The 20,024-nt window shown below is 36.4% G+C and overlaps 1 protein-coding gene across 10 annotated transcripts in view; it reads right to left on the bottom strand.

Moving 5' to 3' along the window:
• The window catches only part of BIRC6 (baculoviral IAP repeat containing 6), a 238,151-nt gene that overhangs the window by 166,785 nt on the left and 51,342 nt on the right, over positions 1 to 20,024 (bottom strand). For all 10 annotated transcript variants that reach the window (XR_010750445.1, XM_066378557.1, XM_066378563.1 and 7 more), the window contains exons 9-10: positions 14,054 to 14,112; positions 5,966 to 7,360 (exon numbers count right to left, since the gene is read on the bottom strand). Coding sequence is in view for 9 of the 10 variants with exons in the window: in XM_066378557.1 (XP_066234654.1) it covers positions 5,966 to 7,360; positions 14,054 to 14,112 (1,454 nt within the window). In the remaining variant the exon portion in view is untranslated. The remainder of the gene's footprint in view (positions 1 to 5,965; positions 7,361 to 14,053; positions 14,113 to 20,024) is intronic.

Here is a 20,024-nt window from a genome sequence, read left to right on the forward strand (position 1 = left end):
CAAATTGAATTTCTATTTCTCATGTGTCTATCATAGGAGAAAAACCCAGAACTTACCAAATTTTTAAGAAAAAAAAATGAATAAAAGTATATTCTAACAAGAAAATTTGTTAGATTTACAGAATAAGGAGGACAATACAGCCTCTTCCTGAAAACCAACAGTCTATAAACTTGGACAAAACTGTCATTCAACCATGGTGGATTAAGGTTAGCCATGAAAACCAGCAGATTCTCTGCCAAAGGAGGCTCACTGGATTTAGAGAGGTGTCAGTTTAAAGCGGCTCAGTGGCAACTAAACTGAGGCCCATCAACTTTGCTACTGAAGTCAGGACCCTGTCTGGGACAAGCAAAGCACTAGAAATAAAGAGATTTAACAAAAGACGTGAAAGAAACACAGGGGACTTAGTAAACTCTCCACATACCCCAGAATGATTAGAGGTTGTACACATGTGTAGCAAAGACCAGACTGGGCCCATGCCATCAACACATTCCCAATCAACAAAGCCCCTATGCCTATGGAAGAAAGACCTGAGAGGGCACAACAGAAAAAATAATAAAAAAAATAAAATAAAAGCCAGAGCACATGTGAACACAGCATTACTGGTAAACTTATTTGGGCACAACCAGTTACCAAAATCATTCGGTGAAGAGTAAGTAAGCTATGTGGACACAGAGGCAACAATAAAAAACAAGGTTTAGCCCTGGCCGGTTGGCTCAGAGGTAGAGCGTTGGCCTAGCGTGCGAAGGACCCGGGTTCGATTCCCGGCCAGGGCACACAGGAGAAGCGCCCATTTGCTTCTCCACCCCTCCGCCGCGCCTTCCTCTCTGTCTCTCTCTTCCCCTCCCGCAGCCAAGGCTCCATTGGAGCAAAGACGGCCCGGGCGCTGGGGATGGCTCTGTGGCCTCTGCCCCAGGCGCTAGAGTGGCTCTGGTCGCAACATGGCGACGCCCAGGATGGGCAGAGCGTCGCCCCCTGGTGGGCGTGCCGGGTGGATCCCGGTTGGGCGCATGCGGGAGTCTGTCTGACTGTCTCTCTTCCAGCTTCAGAAAAATGCAAAAAAAACAAGGTTTAGAATTAAAACCAGATTAAAAAAATAAAAAAATGAGAAGAGACATCAGCAACTATATACTTCAAAAGAAACACTTCATGATTTATAGTCCAGGTAGGTTACCAAAGTATAACAGCCTTTAATAGAGAAAAATCAGAATTGAAAGTTTCTACAATGTTATTTAAAATGTCCAATATTAAATTAAAAATTATAAGAGATGCAAAGAAAGAGTTAGCCATGCTTCAGAAAAACAAATCAATGAGAAATATCTGAGTGCTCCAGATTAGATTTGGTAGACAAAAACTTCAAAGAAGTTACTATAAATATTTTTATAAAATAAGAAAACAGATAAGGAGAATTAAAAGACAAATGCTGAAAATGACTTCACAAATAAATCTCAACATAGAAAATAAATATTCTAAAAAGACAAAAGGGAAATTCTGGAGCTGAAAGTAAAATAACTAAAAAAGTTCACTTGAGAGGCTCAAAGTATATTTGTGATGTCAGTAGAAGAAATCAGTAAAATAGATATAAACCAATATAAATAAAAGAAAGAAAAGACTTTTAAAAATTAAAACCTACCTATGGGACAGAGCAAGTGTAAGAGCATACATGTAAGGGAAATTCCAAAAAAAATAGAGAGAGAGAGAGAGAAGAGAAAGGTATAGAAAAATATTTGATGAAATAATGGGCAAAACCTGCTGAAATTTGATGAAAAACATTATGCTACAAATCCAATCAGTTCAATGAACCACAAGTAGGATAAAATACAAAGAGATGCACAGATACATATACATTGTAGTCAAACTGCTGAAAATTCAAGTCCATGAGAAAATCTTCAAAGAAGCAAATTAAAAATAACTCATGACAGACAAGGAAACTAAAATGAAAATTAACAGCTGAACTTATCTGAAACAATGGAGGCCAAAGCCAACAGAATGACCTGCAGAAACAGGTCTACATACAGTTCTACATACTATAATTCTACATACAGCACTATTTTTCAAAAATGAATGTGAAGCGCCGGCCGGTTGGCTCAGCAGTAGGCATATGGAAGTCCCAGGGTTGATTCCTGGTCAGGGCACACAGGAGTTGCAACCATATGCTTCTCCACCCTTCCCTTTCTCTCTGTCTCTCTCCCTCTCCCCCTCCCCTTCCCACAGCCAAGGCTGCATTGGAGCAAAGTTGGCCGGAACACTGAGGATGGCTCCATGGCCTCTACCTCAGGAGCTAAAATGGCTCCGGTTGCAACAGAGCAACACCCCTGATGGGCAGAGAATTGCCCCCTAATGGGCTTGCTGGGTGGATCCCAAATCAGGGCTCATGTGGGAATCTCTCTGCCTCTCTGCCTCTCAAATAATAATAATAATAATAATAATAATAATAATAATAATAATACTGTGAAATAGTGACATTTCCAGATAAACAAAGGCTGAGAGAATTTTTTGCTAGCAGACCTGCCTGACAGTGAGTACTGAAGAAAGTTCTTCAAAATAAAAGAAAGCAATACCAAATTCTCTCTCTCTCTCTCTCTCTCTCTCTCTCTCACACACACACACACACACACACGTAGAAACAATAAATAAACAAAACATTTTTTCTCACTTGTTAACGTTTTTAAAAGATATAGATTTTATAAAATAAACAACACTTTTTGGTTGGATTTATAACTTATCTAAATGCAATATATATGTATAAGGACAACAAACAGTAGCATAAAACTAGGGGAGAAAAAGGATCAGAGAAAAGTTTTCTTATTTTACTAGAATTAAGTTAGTATTATTCCAAAGTAGACTGGTAAGTTAAAGCACTAAGAATGTAAGTACAAATATAAGAATGATGCTCCTCAACATTTGAGTGGGGTTATTTCCCAATAAACCCATCCTAAATTGAAAATAACGGTTACGTCGAAAATGCATTTAATACAACTAACCTATTGAACAGCATAGCTTAGTCCAGCAGATCTCTACTGAATGTATATTGCTTTTGTTTCACTTTAAAGTAAAAGAGTCCTAAGTCAAACCATCTGAATTTGGAAATTATCTACATTTTTAAAAAAAATATCAACACAGACACTACTGACATCACGCCAAATGGCACTGTAGGAAGTTATAGAGCTTAGTGCTTCCATCAAAGCAACAGAACTAGAAAAAGCAACTGGAACTCTGGAACCTAACATGACACAACATCCAGAAGTGCCTAATAAAGTAAGAGGCTGCTGACTGATCTCCCTCCACATGAATGGCTTCTAAGAACCAGCTGCCATCCTCCATTCATCACCCCTGTCCCAACTGCGAGGAAAGGGACCCACATTTCTGGACTGACTAGCTGTTGCCAGAGTGGGTGTTAAGGACCTTGTTTCACATATATGTGTATGTATATGTGTGTGTATATTCTATTTCCAAATATTAATAAAAATAGCTGCAACAAATCTACTTTTTAGTATACTAATATTTAATACTAAGTTAACTTAAATCCTTTATTAATTATAAATTTTTATCAAGAGTCAGTGATTCCCCATGAGATAAAGAATTTTATGGTATTTGAATAAACTCATACAAGACTGTGTCACGTTCATTTGATTTACAGCCTGCAATGCTTTTTTAAAATCTTACATCTACTTTATGAACTGTGATATATACATTTTAAAACATCAACTTTTCTTTGCTTCTTATTGTTATTAATCTAATCTTTTCATACACATCTTGATTAGTCAATCTTTGAAGAACCAGGGGATAATTTTCAAAGTGGTTAACTTCTCAAGCTTTTTCTTATTTTTCCATTCATTTCGATAAATTCCCTATCACATGAATCACATGATCACTTCCTAGAATTTTCCACTCTCCAATCTCCAAAAAGACATTAATCTATTTTCTGGCTTAAATATTATTTCTCCTCTGAGTTGCCAAAAGCATATTCCATCAAATAGTAATTTAAATCATTATGCACTGATTCTATTTCTGGAAAATACTAGCATCTTACGAAGATGTGACCTGAGGCCCAGACCCTCAGATTCCAAACCCAGCTACATTTTGGAAGGCAAATGGCAAATTAAATTATTTTCATTTTTTTTAATCTTTCAGGTTAAGATTTCAAAAAAAGTGAATGCATGTGTCTTGATTTTGTTACATTCTGGCAGTATAACCTAGATAATCACTCAGATAACAGACTGTGAAGGTCTGAATGCTGACATGTCATTTATTAGCTCTGTGACTTAGGCCAGTTACTTCACCTCTCTTTCCTTCAGTTTCCTTACCTATAAAATGGAGACAATGACAGTACATACCTCATAAATTGATGAGTAATCAAATAACATAGGTAACACTCTTACAACAATGAACTGGTCATACACAATCAATAAGGTCATATTACCTTTCACACAACATAGCATTTTAAATGGTTTCTCTAAACTTTATCAACTCTAACTTAAAGTTTTATTACAATAGTTAAAGTTATTCTGCACTGTTCATTTTTCAAATTTACCCTGTTGGGTTTTTATATTATTTGAAAATTTTCCCCCTTGTTATTTCACTTGATGTATTTCAAAAGGATTCTGAGCTACTACATTCATCATGAACCTTCTTTGCTAGTCTCGAAATCTTTTTAAAGAGGAAAATTAGGTTAATCCCTACCAGAACCACATAAGATATATAACATTTCTCAAACCCAATTCATCTGCCAACTATTGGCTCTAGTTACATAGGCTTCAAATATCTCCTGGCCTTAAATTCCTATTAAACTCTCCCTGGGACTATGTATGCTGTCTGATATTGTTAATCATCCTTTTCAAAAAATGCTTTTTCTTTCCAACTTAAATATAAACTGCTCAAATAAAATTAGGGCATCTGGCCGGTTGGCTCAGCGGTAGAGCGTCGGCCTAGCGTGCGGAGGACCCGGGTTCGATTCCCGGCCAGGGCACACAGGAGAAGCGCCCATTTGCTTCTCCACCCCTCCGCCGCGCTTTCCTCTCTGTCTCTCTCTTCCCCTCCCGCAGCCAAGGCTCCATTGGAGCAAAGATGGCCCGGGCGCTGGGGATGGCTCTGTGGCCTCTGCCTCAGGCGCTGGAGTGGCTCTGGTCGCAACATGGCGATGCCCAGGATGGGCAGAGCATCGCCCCCTGGTGGGCAGAGCGTCGCCCCTGGTGGGCGTGCCGGGTGGATCCCGGTCAGGCGCATGCGGGAGTCTGTCTGACTGTCTCTCCCCGTTTCCAGCTTCAGAAAAATGAAAAAAAAAAAAAAAAAAAAAAATTAGGGCATATTTTATAGCTTCCTATTCATTTTGAAATATCCCTTAATATTTGTGAGCAGTATATATTGAGAAAAGTAGGAAAAAATTGCATACTCTGTGTTAATCTATCTGGGGGCTCAGATGTTGCAAAACTGCCTATCAGTCACAGTCAGAAGTAAATCATATTAAAAAAAATTGGCAAAAGTATTAATTACTTCTAACAATTTTTATTTCAGAGAGAAATAAGGACCAAAATCTGTGCCAGAAACTTTACATACATTATTTCACTTAATTCTAACAAGCCAAGAAATAGGCCTTCTTATCTTAGTTTATAAATTAAAAAAAATAAAGGTTTACTGAGTTTAAAGTAACTTGCCCAAGGCCACAAATTTGAGCAGATGCAGAGTCAAGACCCACAAAAACAACAGCAGGTTATTTTCTGGAAGTCAAGGCAGAGAAGATACTTTCTGAGAGACTTATTAACTTATTTACAATTAGAATCCTGACCTAAGGCAATAGAAAAAAGTTTCAAAAAGTTAAACAGTAGAAAGAGTAATCATTTCATTATAAAAGTATCAATTTCTCTCCATCTACATGGATCTGAAATTCATACTGGGCATGCACTTCAACAAATGCCACATACAGTAGTTACACAAGGTTTGTAGACAAACCAACAAAGCAGCCACTTACCTTTGGTGCACGCACACAGCCTATCTGTGCCAGAGCAGTAAATGACAGAAACAAATGTGTCCTGTTCCTCAGTGCCCTCCTTTTTGGGAGGTTCCACTTTGGCCAAAATTTCAAAGTTTGAAAGATCTAGTATTTTTACATATCCTCCCTGAGTGGTTATTACCAGGTGTCCAAGCGTAGAAATATCAGACTTTTTTTCTCTCTCAATGCCATTCTTTGAGGTTAACTGCATTTCCTCAATAGGTTCCTCACAGTCTTCCTCTCGATTATCCAAAATATCTGGTGGAAGCAAAATGAGCGAGGTAATTGTGTCCTGGGGATCTTTGATATGTTGGATTTTTATTGGCTCCTCTTCTAAAGTCACTATCCGAGTGGCATAATTCATTTTATAAAGTATTAAATATCCACCACTAACATTCCTCTGCTCAGGCTGAATTATCAAAGGAGTCTGTACATCTGCTGGTGATTCGTGTTGGATTACACTAATATTTGCACCATTCACTACAGCAAGATTGGATTCCAGCTCAGCTTTCCGTCTATTACATAGTGCAGAGTTTAATTTATTTAAATTATTCAAGGCCTCTACTTGATTTATTGCACTCAAGGATTCAACAGGGCATGTCCGCAGTCCTACCAACAAATGAATTCCATCAGCACAAGGAGTTATTGAGTCTATACAAAGATTCTCCTCCTCTGCAAACTTTGGCAGCCTCAAGCACTGAACCAAGGTCCCAGGCTTGGGAAACACAGAGTTCCACTTCTCTGAATCTGGAGAGGTAAGGCTGGCTGCTGCATCGGCAAACTGCTGAATGTAAGTCACAGGAGGGTCCTGCAACAACAACTGTTCCTGACTATCCAGTTCCATTTCAATAATCTGTGGGACTGTGAAACCATCATCATGCAAACTTTTACTCATTATATTGTTCATCTGTGAAAAGATTTTTCCTGTTTTCTCATCAGATTCCTTGATGCTATAAAGAAGCAAAATGGGTAAAGTCCTCCTTACCAAAGGAGAATTTAATTCTGAATTAGTGCAGGATTCATTGTCAGTTGACCCTTGTTCTGATAAAGTTTCACCCTGAGTTCGGCTTAAACCATCCAGTGACCTGTGAGAATTACTACTAATGGGTGAGGTAGCAGGAGATTTATATGTTAATAAACCTCCAGCCAATAAACATGGAAAGGGAATGTTGTGTTGTTCCTGGTGCTTTTCCTTCGTCTTTTCACTCTTAGAGTTTGTTAAGCAAGGATTTGCCCCAAGTTCTTCAAGATCTTTAACAGTATCTTCAAGCACATTTGCAACAATCTCCCACTGAAGTTTTTCTGGCTGCTGGAGAATGCTGAGTGCTGTTATATCAAGGCTCACTTCCATGGCTTCCTTCTGTGATGTATGGCCTTCAAACAGAAAATATTCATTAGCAATAGCCTTGTGAATATAAATCAAAATCTCCAGTATACTTTTGTTAATTTTTGTTTTTACTCATCTAATCCATGTAATATAATTATATAAATGGAAGAATTTTAAGTATTTTAAAGGAAATTTAGTCAAATCTGAGGTGAATCTACCCAGAAAAACCATAAAGGTATCCAAGAGACTCAAAATAATTTTCTAATCAGAATATAATCATCTGACAATTTGTTAGCAAACCTCCTTTTAAAAAAATTAAAAGAATAAAAGGGTTAAAGAATGAAGACAGCCTGACCAGGTGGTGGCGCAGTGGACAGAGCATCAACCTAGGACGCTGAGGACCCAGGTTTAAAACCCCAAGGTCGGCAGCTTGAGCATGGGGTCACTGGCTTGAGCGTGGGATCACAGATATGATCCCATTGTTGCTGGCTTCAACCCAAAGAAGGCTGGCTTGAAGCCTAAAGTCACTGGCTTGAGCCCAAGATCGCTGGCTTGAGCAAGGGGTCATTGGTTCGACTGGAGACGCCCAGTCAAGGCATATTTGAGAAGCAATCATTTAACAACTAAAGTGTCACAACTGAGAGTTGATTGTTCTCTCTCAACTTCCGGTCTCTCTCACAAAAGGAAAAAAAAAATGAAGACATGATTAATATCAAAATAATAGGAATTCAGAAACCAGAGATATTGAATACTATTTATGCATCTGTCATTGATGCACGTAGACTATCCATGAAACATGATTGTAATCTCAGATCCCTTTCCTTTACCATTTACAAGTCACAGCATTATCTCTTCTCTTCTACTCCACATGCTAATTATCAGTTGATTGGCATGAAATTTAATTCTAACCTGAGCTTATAAAAATAATAACCAGAAAGAAAAAAGTTCCCAAAATATGTCCTTTTTAAAGTGAAATATAAGTTTTCTGTATTATATGCTATGTTTATTTAATGTCAACTACATCATATCACACCTTATTGACCTTTTGTTTATTGTGTTCTCTTCAAGTCGTCCCCTTACAAAGAATACAAAAGTCATTTCTCAGTCTCAGTACTCTAAACATGCCAGCTCTGTCTAAGCAAAACCCTGTGACAGATGTCAACCTATGAACCAGGTATAACTCTTGATACCAAACTGAAAGTTTCAGCCAACCTGTTCTTTTCTGAATAGCACAAACCACTATCACTCAGGCAACAAAAATATCAGCAATAATAATGTAAAGACCACTCTAAGTAACTTATGAAAATACAAAAAAAAACAACAACACTGTAATTGACTTTCAATTTCAGATTAAGAATAGAGAAGAGTAACAGAAATAAGATAATTTAAGGTGACTTCATAAAAGTTTGAAAGCTGACCAAGTAAAGGAATCAGCAAGAAAGAGTCACAGAACATCTAACACTTAAGATATACTGAAAGCTCTGTTTATACCATTTTTTGTTATCTATTTTATTAATATCTGCAAAATGCTCACTGACAGCTTCATTTAGAATTTCCCATTTTCTGAGATTAATCTTCTTACTTCACATAATGTTATTATGGTTATCTATAACTGAAAACATTTGTAGCTAAAAAGAAAAAAATGTTTATTTATAAACTCAACAATTGTCCTAATGAAGCTATTCATTTACTTAGGCACTCATCTGGTTATATAATGTCATGCACTAGTTATGTAATTTATTCTACTTTACTAATTTACTAATCTCAACTTGAAATTAAGTGTTTATAACATGAGTACATTATAATAAATATTGAGGATGTTCAACTATTTTTAGACCAAATTGAAACTTAAATTTTTTAAGTTATGATATAAAATTGCCAAGAAAAAGTTGGTTTATTATATGTGTGTGTGAATGTCTATGCATGCAGGCATGTATGTATGTATGTACACACACACACTATATTAGCCATAACACATATTTAAGATAATATTCAAAGTAAACGGAATGTGAGAGGAGACTGTTCATTTGGAGGGGAAATATAGCAAGTGGCATTACTACTCTGCTTCCTCTCAACTAATCAACATCTGGGAAACAGCATATGCCACACATTCTACTTCAGAAGACTGACAGTAGCACAATGACAACTGTCAAACTGCAAACTTGTTGTTTGTACTTATCTCAGAAATTCTCAAACTCACTGTAACTCACAAAAAATTTTTTACACAATATCCTACAGACATCGTACAGTATAATACTCTTTAGTTAATCAATTTGAAAAACACAGGCCTATTCTGCTTACATAAGTACCATATTTCCCCATGTATAAGCTGCACTTTTTTCGAAAAATTTGGGGTCTAAAAACTGGGTGTGTCTTATACAGTGGTTGTAGATTTTTTTTACTAGCATTTCCCACTTTTTCACACTTGTTTTTGGGCTCATTGTTGAAGACAGTGATTCGTCATCAGACACAGATGAGGGCAAACTAATGAATGGGAGTTTTCACAGTGATGAGGAGTTGTATGAATTTTATGATGAATAAAACTAAGTTGAATAACTTTATGTAATACATTTTTTTTTCAAATTTTGGGCCCTAAAATTAAGGTGCGTCTTACACATGAGAACGTCCTATACATGGGGAAATATGGTATATAGTTTCAGCCTACAGTTCTGCCAGCCAAATTTCCTGAGGTTAGCAATTAGGTTTTATCCACGTACTTTTCTAAAACTATCTAAATTTATTTTGAACCATCTGCAATCTCCTGACAAACATTCTTTACACTCTTTACAAAAGCAACTTATCTTTAATTCTGATATATGGCCCCCAAACCAAACTTTTCTCTCTGACTTCATCTAGACACTTTCAAAAGTCAAAACCATTAACTGAAAACCAGATAAAAGTCTCTTGGTCTCCGCTCACATTTTTTAAATTAAAAAATACATAACTCTTCAGACTGTATCATTCAATTTGATGGGACTCACCCAGAATAGATAAACATTAGTTTTGAGATAGCACCTGTGACTTATTTTATTCAAGAAGAAAACACAGATCCCATTAATATCACAAGTCCATAAAGTCACCAAAAAGCCACTGAATCACCAAAAATCTTTCAATATGATAGCTTAGACCAGTGGTTCTCAAAGTGTATGCCAGGGCACAATGGTGCACCCTAGAAGATTTCCAGGCGCGCTCTATGATATTACAGAGAAATATGTGCCTGTTGGGGACCAAAAAACCAAAAGGGTTTATATTTTTGGGGGACAGAGGTGTGGGGAATTGGCTGTAAACTGACAGTTGACAGTCTGCCCAACCCCCCACCTCACTTGCCTGATTAGGTTGCAAAAGGCTGTGAAGTTGTGGTGCTGGATTGTTTACACTACCCCCCATGTTCCCTGGAAAGACTGGAGGCAAGTTTCTTCTATCCTTTGTTTGGTGTAAAGTTAAGATGATATGTATGGTGGGGTTTTCTACACTCAACACAATTAAGAGTAAAAAGAGAGGAATTCTTCAATGTATTGACAAGGAAATGAGAGTTTGCCTTTCAAATATCTGCCCAAACATTGAAGAAATCACTAAGACACATCAGGCTCATGTTTCTCATAAAAACAAGAATGAAAAAACTTAACACATTCATGCCGGGACCTGCCGAATTTACTAAAGCTTACTAAGAATGTATCTATATATATAAAAAGATAGCTTTTTTGTCGTTTTTTTTAAATAACAAACTTTATTTTTATTTTATTTTTTTTTAAGATTTTATCTATTCATTACAGAGAGGGGAGAAAGAGAGAGAGAGAGAAGGGGGGAGGAGCAGGAAGCATCCACTCCCATATGTGTCTTTACCAGGCAAGCCTAAGGTTTTGAACCAGCAACCTCAGCGTTTCCAGGTTGATACTTTATCCACTGCACCACCACAGGACAGGCTCGTTTTTTAATTTTTAACCCTTCTTTTTTACGAATTCTAAAAAGCATAATTCAAAAAATGTAACAAAAATGTTTTTAATGTCAGAATGAATTTAATTTTGTAATATTTATTTTGTTTAAAAGCCATAAAATCACACTTGGACTTTATTTTTTTTCTCTTTAATATATGACTTAATTATTATAACATATTTCTCAGAAATTTGTATATAGTGTGCCTACAATTATTTGCAGGATTTTAAATGTGCCCCGACTTCAAAAAGTTTGAGAACCACTGGCTTAGACTGTAACATATATTTTTATATGTAATTTATCAATATAATTACCTTAGAAGATATATATTTCACTACAAATAAATGAGCTACTCAAATCTCAAAAGGAGGCAATTAAAACTTTTGAACTAAAAGAATTTTTTCTTTTAACCTTGATACCTTTTAATTCTACATTAAAAACAACACTCTCAACCCTAAATGAGGTAACACAGAAAGAGTCAACATGAATATATGGTTATGGTTATTTTTTAGATACTGAGAAGAGACATAAACAGAACTACAGTATCTACAGGAAATATGGAAGATCAACTAGGCAGAGATGAAAAAGTAAAGGTACAAAAGGGAGTAAAAACACAGACCAAACACAGACATTATAATTACAAAAATACCTACTGAGATCCTTAGACCCAGAGAAAAGAGCAAAGTTACAGCATACAAAGGAAAGGTTATGGTTAGAATAAAAATATTTAGAGCAGAAAAAGCAACAGTAGTTAAAACACTTCAGTTTGCAAAGGAAAAGCTGTGGGCTAGGCAGTGACCTGACAAGAGCACAGAGCTGTTCTGTAGAAAGAGATTGAGTTCTAACCAAGTCTCCAGGTAACCACTGAAAAGTTTACTACTATTTGCTAAAGTAAGAATATGCAATAGTAGCCCTTTTCTGCTTTGGCTAAATCACAACAAAGATGGAAAAAAAGATTACCATCATAAGAGTAAATGTTTTTCAACAAAATTTTTATTATTCTGGAGGTAAGTACATATCTGTACATCATTCAGAACATAATCCTACCTTTTTGTTGATTTTTTTTTTTCATTTCTAAGAATTACCTCAAAAGTTAACTAAGGGTTAACCCAAAACTAGTCCAGTATTGTCTGGTGGCTTTAAAAACGATTTCATAACAAATTCAATTTTAGAGCACACTTACTACTTTGTACTAACTACAACTTCTGACAACCATATAATACAAAATCATGTTTTCTTCAGAGATATAGCAAGTTATATATAACCTTATTTCATTAGATTTACCTGACCTGTGGTGGCACGGTAGATTGTCAACCTGGAATGCTGAGGTTACTAGTTCAAAACCCTGAGCTTGTCCAGTCAAGGCACATATAGGAAGCAAGTATTCTTTTAAATTGGTATTTCCTGCTTCTACCCCCACTACTCTCTCTCTCCCCCACCCCAAATCAATAAATAAAATCTTTTTAAAAATTCATTAGATTTGACATTAGAAAATAGCAATAGTGTAAAAATGATCACATTTTTAAAATAACTACTACCTGACTTGGGGAAGTAAATACACAATACAGAACATGTGTTGTAGAATTGGGCACCTGAAACCTAAATTAATCAGCATCACCCCAATAAATTCAAAATAAATAAAATACTGGCTACTTCCAGGAATTATGCTTTACATATTTTTATCTTAATCCCAAACCTCTAACAGATGTTAATATAAGGTCTACCAGAAAGTTCTGTCCATTTTTAGAATAAAACAAAATGCAAATTTTTCTTACCATCAATAAACTTTATTAAATAATATATTTCCATACCAATCCTATCTTCCAAATATGGTCCGAAATGGTTTGCTGAGCTGAATTAAGACTAAGACTTTCTGCGATCTCTGATGTTGTCAGAAAAGGATCTTGCTCCAACATGGTCTTAACAACATTGTCATTGATCAAAGATGGTCGCCCAGAACATGGCTTATCAGAAAGGTCGAAATCACCTGTTTCGAATTTTTCAAACAATCTTCTGCATGTCCTATCAGAAACTGTACCTTCACCAAACACTTTCAATAAATTTCTACATGCTTCTGTAGCATTTCTTCCTTGATGAAATTTGTATACAATACAGTGGCATAAATGAACTTTATCAGTAACCATGGGTACACTATTGCTTCACGCATAAGACTAACGTGAATCAACTTTGTTTTAGTTAATTTGCTACGTCAGTATGTATACATTAAGTGATAAAAATAGAGAGGCACACATGTGCCAAATAAATGTGCTTATGTATCGAAACTTGTGATAAAAACGGACAGAACTTTCCGGTAGACCTTATGTAACTATTTTATATATTAGGAAATGCTATTAGTCTATAAATAAGTGATAGGATTTAAATTCTGACATAGTAAAACTATTTTGAAATGCACTATTACCCTTCCCTTTAACTATATTAAAATGTAAATCATACTCTTTTGCTTTAATATTTCATAAGATAATGAATAAGGCAGTATTTATTAATGCCTTAATGTTTATGATTTCATACTTAAAAATATATTTTCTATTTACCTATTTTCTTTTGGGAACAAAGAAACCTAATTTAAATGTTACTTTTATTTATTAAGAGAATACATTATATAAATAGATCTAACCCATTCAGAAGAGCTTAATGTCAACTCTCTAACATCTGTGACAAAAATTTGGTAAACCTTTCCCTTACTTCCTTTGGCTCAATAGGTACATTTAAAATTTGAGTATGAAACACTATATACTACTAATTCAAGATCCCTGATATAAACAGATTATCTAATATTTTATACATACCTGTCACAGAATCTGATCTGGAATGCTCTTCACTGTCTGAATCCTCCAGTAAATCATCACTTAAAAGACAAAGTAAAAAATTAATTTGAATTCAAAAAAATGTGCACGCAAAATGGGACAGCAAAAAAAAAAAAGTACAATGTTACAAAAACCACTGCTTTCCACTTGGAATATTAGCACATAAAAACTATTTAAACTACCTTAAATGATATATAAGTAGTCTGAGGTAATAACTGCTTAACAATGTTGGTAATGAATCATCTTAAATAATTAAGTAGTAAAATTTTAATAATCATTCTATTACTACTTCAGAAAAGTTACCCTAAAATCAAAAGAAGAGCTGATTAATATGTGAGTATACATATGCTCACACACATGCATTTCTTTTTTGTCTTGTATTTGGTTTGTTTGTTTTGGAAGGGATGTTAAGAACTCCTTGACAAGCAGGAAAACTATTATAAGCCAAAAATTAGGAGATAAGGCATTAGATAATATTCCCTCTTTTGCTCTGTATTCAAGATGGTCAAGAAATCTCCGACACCTTATTTGTATCCATCTTTATCCTCATTCTCCATTGTTAGCAGACCAAAAAAAGATATAATTACAGATCACTTTAGTACAATATTAGGCTGCACCTGTACTATAATAATCAGCACTTCCACAGCAATTCTAAAATCCTAATAACCTCAATTACAAAAATAAAAAGATACATTTACAACAAGTAATGGTAATTCTCCCTTTTGGAAACTATGTATTCCACTTACATCTGAAATACCCAAGCATTATAGTGTTATTTTAAAAGTTTATTTATTAATATTAGCAAGAAAAAAAGGGATAGAGAGATAGACAGGAACATGAATCTGTTCCTGTATGTGCCCTGACCAGGGATGGAACCAACAACCTCTGTGCTTCAGGATGATGCTCTAACCAACTGAGCTATCCCACCAGGGCTATAGTGTTATTTTAAATGAAATGTGGCCCTGGCCAGTTGGCTCTATGGATAGAGCATCAGCCCAGCATATGGACGTCCCTGGTTTGATCCTCAGTCAGGGCATACAGGAGAAACTACCATCTGCTTCTCATCCCTGCCCATCCCCCTCCTCTCTCTCTCTTCCTCTCCCAGAGCCAGTGACTCGACTGGTGCGAGCATTAGCCCTGGGTGCAGGAGATGGCCCGGCTGATTCAAGCAGCAGCCCCAGATAGGAGTTACTGGGTGGATTCCAGTTGGGGCACCTGTTGGAGTCTATATCTTCCCTCTTCTCACTTAAAAATAAAATAAAATGTAAGTTAGTAATCTTTATTAAAAACAAAAAAAGTTTAAATATTTGAGGAGAAACTTGCTTAGATATTTTTTACATATTCTGTTTTAGTTGTTTAAGATGGTAATAATTATCTATAAACTAATTTTGTGCTATAATTTAAAACAAAAAGAATGCGAAATGTTGCCTGGCCTGTGGTGGTGCAGTAGATAAAACGTCGACCTGGACTGCTGAAGTCTTGGGTTCGAAACCCCAGGTTTGCCCAGTCAAGGCACACAGAAACAGCAGCTACTACATGTTGATGCTTTCTGTTCCTCCCCACCCCCTTCTCTCTCTCTCTCTGCTCTCTAAAATCAATAAATAAAATCTTCAAATAAAAGCAAACTGCTTAAAATGAGCTGCTAATTAGCCTCAAGATATTCAAACACAAAAAGGCTGATTGTGTGTTGAGGCAGTGGATAGTGTTTGCCTAAGATGCTGAGGACTCAGGTTCAAAATCTGAGGTCACCAACTTGAGCATAGATTCAATCTGGATTGAGCGCAGGCTCACCAACTTGAGCACGGTGTCACCAGCTTGAGCATGAAATCATAGACATGACCCCATTGTCGCTGGCTTAAGTCCAAAGGTCACTGGCTTGAAGCCCAAGGTTGCTGGCTTGAACCCAAGGTCGGTGGCTCTGGCTTGAAAAAGGGGTTACTCGCTCTGCTGGAGCTGCCAGTCAAGGCACAAATAAGAAAGCAATCAACTAACAACTAAAGTGCCACAACGATGAGTTGATGCTCTCATCTCTCTCCCTTCCTGTCTTTTTCTCTCTCTCTGGCTTAAAAAAAATAAAAAGCTCTTTCAGAGAAATAATAAAAATGCCTAGAATAATAAATCCCAATGAAATATTAATAAATTGGAATTATCCAGAATGAAGAAGTCCAAATGAAGAAAACACAATAGGTATCAAATACAGGTAAGCTTTAACATTAAAAAAAAAGAACCACCTGACCAGGAGGTGGCGCAGTGAATAGTGTGTCAGACTGCGATGCAGAGGACCCAGGTTCGAGACCCAGGTTCGAGACCCCGAGGTCGCCAGCTTGAGCGCGGGCTCATCTGGTTTGAGCAAAAAGCTCACCAGCTTGGACCCAAGGTCGCTGGCTTGAGCAAGGGGTTACTCGGTCTGCTGTAGCCCCACGGTCAAGGTACATATGAGAAAGCAAATCAATGAACAACTAAAGTGCCGCAACGAAAAATTAATGATTCTCTTCTCTCTCCCTTTCTGTTTGTCCCTATCTATCCCTCTCTCTGACTCTCTCTCTGTCTCTGTAAAAAAAAAAAAAAAAAAAAGGAAAAGAAAAATAACCAATTACAGGAACAGTGGTGACAGAGTAGACAGTGTCTCAACCTGAGATGCCAAAGTCCCAGGTTCAAAACCCTGAGGTAGCTGGCTTAAGTGTGGGCTCCTCAGGCTTGAGCGTGGGATCACTAACATGATCCCATGGTCTCTGGCTTGAGCCCAAGGTCAAGGCTTAAGCAGGGGTTCACTGGCTTTAGTTGAGCCCAACCCCCACTCCCACCACATGTATGAGAAGCAATGAAAGAACAACTAAAGTGAAGCAACTAGAGTTGATGCATCTCATCTCATCTCTCTCTCCTTCCCTCCCTCTTTACCTCCCTCCTCCCTCTCTCCCTCAAAATTAAGAAAAAAAAAGAAAAAAAAAATAACCAATTACCCAGCTTTACAGAGGTAAAGATTAAAAGAGTAGTAGTATATTTTAAATAAGAAATTTGAGTATCTCAAAATGAAGTCACAAAAAATATTAGAATGGGTTGCCAATCATCCTTGATTGGCAAAAAAATTAAAAAATAAACTTTTAAAAAATTCTATGATAGAAACATTCTCATACTATTATATAAAATTATATGGGTAAAATAATTGGTACACAAAAAAGGGTGAATTTTATGACATGCAAATAACACTTCAATAAAACATTTAAAATCTGACATGCATTTAAAACCTACATACAAATACATGTTTAAAAATACACATAAATGTTAACATAATTGATTGTGATTATGAGTACTATACATTTCAAGTTATTCCTGTTACTTTCCAATTTTTGTACAATAAGTATGCATTGCTTATGTAATAGACACTAGATTTACTAAAGCCTTTTACATGATACAAAACCTTCTGCAAAGTAATAAACATAATAATATGCTCACAAAAATTAGGGGATATTTCAAAAATGAATATGAAGCAGTGAAATATCCCTTAATTTCTGTGAGCGGTATGCTGTGTATAAGTTTTAAATGTTTACTTAAGATAACATGTTTTGAAAACTAAACAGTTGAACCAAGAGGTTTTAGTTTCCCCATTTTCATTAGCACTTCAAATTACAGACATGCTCATGAAAAAGGACATAATCATGGCTAGGGAGAATGACCTAATTATTAAAAACAATTTATCAGTATCTAGCAAAATGTTGAGGTATGATAATTACTGCTATAGAAACACTTTGTTAAAATTTCTGTGCTAGATTTTCTTCCATTCAACTTTTTTGACAGATCCCTGATTTCTGTAACTTTATTTGATCTATGTGGGGGCAGAAGAGTCAAAACATAATTTCACTTCACTCATCTGTTTCGCAAACTGCAATTATAACTCTGAGCTGGGCTAGGATTACAGAGCAACATCTGAAATATTTTCTCAAGTAGTCTGAATGAAGGTTTCTACAAAGCACTCAAAAGTCTTTAGTATTAGCAGTTACACCCACTTTTTCTTCTCCAATGAAATTATTTATTTTAAATAATTTAAATTTTTTTTTATTACAGTTGATATATAATATTATATGTTTCTAGTGTAAAACTCGATTAGGCATTTATATAATGAAGTGATCACCCCAGTAAATTCCCATCTGACACGATACATAATTATTAAAATATTATATATATTAACTATATGTCCTATGCTGTACTCTACATGCCATGACTATTCTGTAACTACCAATTTGTACTTCTTAACTACCATCACCTCTGTCACCCATGCCCCTAACCCTCTTCCCATCTGGCAACCATGAAAATGTTCTCTAATGAGTCCGTTTGTGTTCTGTTTATTTATTTCATTTTTTAGATTCCACAAAAAAGTGTAATCATATGGCATCTATTTTTTCTCGGTCTGACTTATTTGACTAAGCACAACACCCTCTAAATCCATCCAGGCTGTTGCAGATGACAATATTTCATTCTTTTTATGGCTGAGTCATAATCCATTGTATATATGCACCATTTCTTTATCCATTCATCTATTGATGACACTTGCAATTGCTTCCACATCTTGCTTTTATTATAAATAATGCTGCAATGAACATATAGCTGCATATGTCTTTTCAGTTTAATGTTTTAGGTTTCTTTGAATAAATACCCAGAAGTGAAATTGCTGGGTCCTTTTTTTTGTCTTTTGTCATAGCCCTGTAAAGTCTGTTTTGTCTGGTGCATAGCTATGCCAGCTTATTGATTTGTTGTTGTTTCCATTTTTATGAAAAATCTTTTTCCATCCCTTTACTTTTATTTCTGTGTGTCTTTCAACCTAAAATGAGTCTCTCTGTAGACAGCATGTGTTTAAGGGTCTTGTTTTGTTTTCAATTCAACAACCATACTTATGTTCTCTGATTGGAGCATTTAACTTATTTATTTGTATTTGAAGGAATTGTTGGTAGATATGTATTTATTGACATTTTATTATTCTTTCCCCCCTCCCCCCAGAAATTTTCAGAAGCAGGAGGGAGGCAGTCAGACTCCTACATGCACCCGACCGGGATTCACCCGGCATGCCCACCAGGGGGCAATGCTCTGCCTATCTAGGGCGCTGTTCCCTTGTGACTGGAGCCATTCTAGTGCTTGAGGCAGAGGCCATGGAGCCATCCTCAGCGCCCAGGCCAACTTTGCTCCAATGGAGCCTTGGCTGCGGGAGGGGAAGAGGGGGAGGGGTAGAGAAGCAGATGGGCACTTCTCCTATGTGCCCTGACTGAGAATCGAACCTGGGACTTCCACACACAGGGCTCACGCTCTACCGCTGAGCCAACCAGCCAGGACTGGTATTTTTTATTCTTGATTTTCTTTTTCTTTTTCACAAAGAAGACCCTTTAACATTTTTTGTAGTTCTGGTTTGGTGGTGATGAACTGCTGCAGATCAGCAGTTGAAAACCACTAATTTAAACTATTTTTCAATGAAGCAATTATTTCCAACTGGCAAACATAGATACAAAACAAAGTACATTTTACAGACTATGACATTTCTGAAATTTCAAGAATCACACAGCTATTTCAGATTGCCAACTGAACATTTATACTCTAACTGCTTGACCTAATAGTTTATCTCTCTTTAATTAAAATTAAGAGAATAAACAATTTAGGCCTGACCAGTGATAGCAAAGTGGATTGGTGTCAACCTGGTATGCTTAAGTCCCAGCTCTGAAACCTTGAGGTTGCTGGCTTGAGCATAGGCTCACAAGCTTATGCATGGAGTCATTGGCTTGAGCATGGGATCATCAAGATCCCATGGTCACTGGCTTTAGCCCAAAGGTCACTGGCTTGAAGCCCATGGTCACTGCTTGAGCAAGGGGTCACTTGTTCAGCTGGAGACTCCCGGTCAAGGCACATATGAGAAGCAATCAATGAACAACTCAAGTACTGCAACTACGAGTTGATGCTTCTCATCTCTCTC

This window comes from Saccopteryx leptura, chromosome 3 (assembly GCF_036850995.1).
Source record: "Saccopteryx leptura isolate mSacLep1 chromosome 3, mSacLep1_pri_phased_curated, whole genome shotgun sequence".
NCBI lineage: Eukaryota > Metazoa > Chordata > Mammalia > Chiroptera > Emballonuridae > Saccopteryx > Saccopteryx leptura.